The 5,815-nt window shown below is 32.6% G+C and overlaps 1 protein-coding gene across 1 annotated transcript; it reads right to left on the reverse strand.

Moving 5' to 3' along the window:
- Positions 1–965: 965 nt before the first annotated feature.
- On the reverse strand, positions 966–4,963 carry LOC147382530 (cysteine-rich repeat secretory protein 55-like). Its single transcript, XM_086428647.1, has 2 exons — positions 4,596–4,963; positions 966–1,690 (listed from the first exon to the last, which is right to left on the reverse strand). The coding sequence occupies exons 1-2, from the start codon at positions 4,940–4,942 to the stop codon at positions 1,270–1,272; spliced, it is 768 nt and encodes a 255-aa protein (XP_086284773.1). The 5' UTR covers positions 4,943–4,963; the 3' UTR covers positions 966–1,269.
- Positions 4,964–5,815: the final 852 nt, after the last annotated feature.

Below are 5,815 nucleotides of genomic sequence, written 5' to 3' on the forward strand. Positions count from 1 at the left end.
CAGCTAGGTCGATCTGCTCTGTAAATGTCATATATATATATATATATAACAAACTAGTGGCATTTTTTTAAAGATCAGAACATAACTATTTTATCTAGATGGATAATATTTTTTTCCAAATTTACTTAATTGGATGCGATTTTAAAATATTTACATGTCCAGATAATTTATTTATCTGTGTAAGAGAGATAAATTTAGAGAGCTATTATTGGCTCCCTCAAAATAAAGAAAATAGATTTTCCCAAACGTACACAACTTTTGCAAAAATTTCGATTCTAGTACATTGGTCATTTTAATTCCCAAAACAAGTATTCGGGCAAGTTCACTGGTAGGTATTATAATTTAAAGTGATGATCTCGCTGATTAAAAAAAAGTGACAAACTCAATGGTGAATTTAATGAACAAATATCCTTAGTTTTAAGTGATGATCATACTGATAAATTTAAAGACAAATATCTTTATTTTTTAATGGTGAGATTGCTGGTAATTACCACTGATTTTGTCACTTTTTACTATCGAGATTATCACTTCAGTGCATGAAATGGTAATTTGCGCTAAAGAAAATTAGTGAATGGTGGAGAATAAGTAAAGTTGGGGTGGTAATAGAAGCTCTCTTGTAATATATATATATATTTTTTTTGTTGTTGTTAAATCTCCATTTTTTGGGTTTAGGATTTTATATGAGCCCAATCATAACCATAAAATCAAGTTGAATTTTTTTGAATGAGTTATAATGTTTTGCAATGTAGAGATTATAATTTTAGCCAAACCTTGGTAATGTTTGAAGAGTGTGTTCTAATATTTGACTGGGTGTAATAAGTAAAAATTGAGGTGCCAATAGCAGCTCTCTAAATTTATTTGAGTATGTAAATATTTTAAAACTATTCAATTATGACAAAAAAGTTTCATTCGTTGCCATCTTTTCACCTCAGAACGCCCAATAATATTTCATATCATAATAAAGTATCCTAAAAGCAATTTCAAGAAACAGTAAATTCAAACTAGCTAGATTCTGAATTCTGAAAACAAGTTTCCATAAAATGTTTTAACAATATTCAAAATCATAATTTGGAACCATAAACAAACAATAAAAACTAAACCTAAGGCCTCTTTATAATCATGCCAAGGGCCGAAGCCTTTATTGGTGGAGTTCCGTCATGTTCTGGCCATGGTGCATGAGAGCATGCATGCAATGGGTTAGACTACCAACGGAAAGATTCTCCTCGACAACTACATCATAATCCTTGGATAGCCTTCCTGTAAATTAAGTTAAGGATATACCGTCGACCTTGAGTAAGTATATGCTGTAGTTTTGCTCGGGGCGAGAGGGAAGAAAAAGGGGTAGATCTCATATCGAACATAACAACTACTATACAATACTCGACACCCCTTCTTATATTGGCAAAATTTGGGGAAATTGGAAATGGCAGTTGCCAAGCACTGAGCACATGAGAGCTGAGACAGGTCCCTTGTACATTGCACCAAGGCATAGAGAGTTATGAAAGGTGACAACTTAGTCTCACCTTTACCCAATCCTCCATTTTTAGGGACAATTGCGTCAGCTTTCACTTTATCAATTAGAGTTCCTAGATCCTTTTCGAAGGTTTCACGATCCGTCACGTTCTCTACGTTCCAATAGAATATACCGAACGAGGTGTCTAGTTTGCCTATGAAATCATCCACATCATATCTGTAGATCAAATTTCAGTTTAGAAAATTTTCAATTAGAAAAAATACTAAAGTAATTTGAAATAACACTCGAAGTAGCATTACTCGAAGAAGGACGAAGTCTACAGAAAACCATAGATGTTTTTATTTACTTTGTGGCAAGTGAGGACGACACTTGATGGTTCTATGCTCACTCGAGTGCATGCTACTTCGAGTCATTGTTGCATGGCTCTTTCAATTAGGCCTTACTCCAGTGACTCGAATTAGCTCTGTGTCTGCAGAGAGCCATTGATTTTCCAATCAAGAAAACACATATATGATTTTCTGCACTCGAGTCACTATAGCATTTTTTCTTTCAATTAACACTTCTAGCTAGGAAAATTCCTCGATAAATGTTAGCAAAATTAGCAGTACTTAGTAATAATAATTAGGACTGTCAATGGATCGGATCAGACTCAAAATATGATCAGTTCTGATATGAAATGTGTGGGCCCGGATCAAGGATTTGGGTTCTAATTAGTACTCATTCCAACAATGCACGTGTTTGAAAATATATAAATGATACATGTATTTACACTATATATATTTTATTAAAAAATTATTTTATATAGGGCTGGGATCCTCTAACTCCTAAAAATGACTCATAACAACAACACATGATCCCAACCCTTTAAACAAAAATCCAATGGTCGAGATTTATGAATATCTTGATAACACAAATCTCGGATATACTTATCCTAAGGATAAATCTCAACAATTAGATTTTGCATTTAAGTGTTAGGATCGTGTGTTTTTTTCATGAGTCATTCTTAGGAGTCAACGAATCCTGACCCATTTATATATACTTGGATTGGAATAATTTCAATGTGAAAACATTGATTGTTTGGATTTGATCCGATCTAGAATAACGTATATCAGATCATCTCCGGAACTTAAAATGAAAGTTAATATGACACATTTAATCAGATTTGGGTTCTAATAAGTGTCTTATCAATTGGTACCAATTTGCTCCAATTCAATCCAAACTAATAATCATATTCTTAAAATTAGTTGAGTCGATTAAAAACTTGTCCGACGACTTCAATGGATTTTTAGGTGAACTCAACCCCAACCCTCAACAGAATCAACTCGTCAAGTCAATTCCACAAATTGTTATGTCAAATTATGAACTTGAACGAGTCAATGTAAAAATTGTATTTTTATTTGACTCCACCATGTCAGCTCACTAGTTTTCAACTTGACTTGTATCAATGGAAATTTGAATGGATTTTTCAAAATTTAAAAGTGGCATTAATTCCCCAATAAATTAAAAGTAAATATCTAGTATAACATAAAATTGAATCAGAAGCATATACTTATTATTTAATATTTTAATAATTTAAAAAGTAAATATGCTCCAGCAATAACATATGGAGATGTGAAACTCAAACTAAAGATAAGAACAACTTATTGACGCGGTATAACTGTGGCTGTATGGTGAATTGATTCATCACTTTTGTAAAGTCTTGAATCCACAACCTCTTCATTCCAAACGAAAGTCGTCAAACTTTGAAAGTTTACAATTAAAGAATAAAAAACTTTACATCTACTTTTCATACTTATGTTAGAGTTTCCTTCTAGTTCTAAGTCGTAAATAATAAATGGTATGGGCCCCGTTGACTTAAAAAGTAACAAGTGATCTCAACCATATAAGGATAATGTATATTCCAATACTATATATTTTGAAGATAACTATCTCTAGAATAAATCCCAACTGCCGGATGTTGAACTTACACTATTGAATGTACTTCTTGAGTCAACAGAACACAACCCTAATAATAATTAGATCTCATATTTTTGTTCAAATATGGGGACTAGAAATGTACTAAGGTGGTGGCTTTGCAAATGTTAGCATTGATTATGAGAGGTATGGATCCACACTTTGCTCTTTCGTGTTGACATTAATAGTCAGTTATTTTATTGTTTTTTATTTTTATTTTTTTATTTTTTATTTTTTTATTTTTTTATCATTTGCTTAGATTGATCTTAGGGAAAAATACCATTTGGTGAGCTCAATATGAGAAAATTCCCATTTCAGTACATTATTTATTTTAACTCCCAAAACATGCTCTTTAGCAAGATAGTCACTTTTAGAATAAATAACAACGATCTTGCAACCTTTCAGAGAGATTCTCACTTTTATAAACCAACGTGATTGTCACTTTTCGAATGAATATCAGCGAGATCATCACTTTAAAATCTATACGATCTTGCTATGCATGTTTTTGGAATTAAAATGAATAATGTACTGGAACAAGAATTTTAACAAAAGTTGTGCATGTTTTCAGAATTTTCTCTTGATCTTATCCCTATGACTGTTATTATAATTAACTCCGTGATTATTTTTTCTATTCTTCAATACTAGAAAACAAATAATAAAAAAGGTTCTAATCTCATACTCCTTGGGATTCCAAAGAAAATAGATCCCTAGCTATTGGAAACCTGTGTTCTTTCTCCCATCTTTTGAGGTTAGAGAAATTCCAGATAATATGTAATTATACATAGAAACTAATTCTCTAATGACACAGATTAATTACTCGGGCAAGTCATCTCGGTCTTGAACAAGTTTTACGGTCTTGAACAAGTTTTAAGTCCATTTCAGGTCTGTGAACCAGAAAAAATAAGGTCAAAAACAAAAAAAAAAAAAAAAAAACAAGGATTGAGATGAAGAAGAAATTAAATTCTGGCTTTGACGTCTCATCTCGTTCATGAATTATACCAAGATGACTTGCTCGGTCTCAAATTTCAGATCTATGAACAAAAAAAAATATTGACAATAAAAGAACTGTAGAAATTAAATCTCAATTTTGATGTCTCCTGATTAGATCTAGGACGATTTTTAAAACCATGCATAAAGCTGTGATCATATAAATTTATAACAACAATACCTTAGGAAGCAGAAGTCGAACCATATCCTGGCATCAGCTTGGTTTGGACAAAGCTGGCGGATCTGCTTCGCTGCATCCTTGGTGCAACTCGAGCAATCGTCAACGCTAACATCTCCTCTGCACTGAGCGAGGCCGTAGACAACATCGTTGCCTACTCCGTATGAGGTTGCAATGAAGCCATTTGATGAAGTTTTTGAGACCAACTTGGCCAACAAGTGATCAATGTTGGCTGATGTTTGTCTCCCACTAATGTTCTTGTCTTTATTGCAGAACTCCCCTAAACGGTCTGCTTTGCAGCTAAGTAAAAGGAGAGAAAGTAAAATAAGATGATAGAAGAACAATGCCATTGTTGGGTTTCCTTCTTTTAGTTAGTTTTGTATTAATTACTTCACAGGTAGCCAGTCTCCTTTATTAGGGTTGAGGAGAGGTAGTGGGACTACCACATGCAGACTTTCTTGACTATTGCTCCAGCTGGTTGCCTCCACTATACTTAGTGGATGAAAATAGATATTTTATTTTATTTTTGATGGATAATCTCTCTTTTTTTTTTTTTTTCGGAGTAATTTTCACATGCCCCTCTTTGTTTTGTTATGTATCTGAGAATTGAGATATGGGTTTTCCATGTTCCAAGTAATGACATGCGCCTCCACATAACATTGTCTTCAATCTCTTACAAAATCTTTAATTTTTTTCCCCTAAAAATCCCCAATTCTTCTACCCTACCATCTGAGATTTATAACATACAAAATCTTATTCGCAAAATTATTAGTCTATAATTTTCAAAAATAAGAATCATTCATATATCTCAAAAAATTTATTCATGTTCCTAAGAATTAAAGTTTATAATACTTATCTTGTGCCATAAGTCAAATCGATGATCCAAGATTATGTTGGAAATGTGCATTTCGTAATCCACGTGCTAATCGTATTCTTCAATTTTCAGATTCACATGTTCTCTCCTCTCTATTTGGATTGGCTAGAGTTCTAGTAATTGATGGAGATCATAACATTTTAGAACCTTATGAGTGTATGCGTACGTCTCTCTATTATGGGGTGTTGATCCACTTAAATAGATGAAAATAAAGAGCCTAGATATCTTCTTTTAGTAAGATTCCTATCCATCAAGGTTTCCTACTAAAACATAAAGAGTGTTTCAAATTCTAATTACATTGGGATTTAACATGTATTATTGACGTATTTAATATATAGAATCCTTGTGT

Source organism: Akebia trifoliata, chromosome 16 (genome assembly GCF_017979445.1).
Source record: "Akebia trifoliata isolate Shusen 1 chromosome 16, ASM1797944v1, whole genome shotgun sequence".
In the NCBI taxonomy this organism is placed as follows: Eukaryota; Viridiplantae; Streptophyta; class Magnoliopsida; order Ranunculales; family Lardizabalaceae; genus Akebia; species Akebia trifoliata.

Excerpts from the sequence above, each read along its gene's own strand:
- LOC147382530 (XM_086428647.1), bottom strand. The coding sequence starts at position 4,942 with ATGGCATTGTTCTTCTATCATCTTATTTTACTTTCTCTCCTTTTACTT. Across the intron at positions 1,691-4,595 it reads TTCGACTTCTGCTTCCTAAG|ATATGATGTGGATGATTTCA; the intron begins GTATTGTTGTTA and ends TTTGATCTACAG.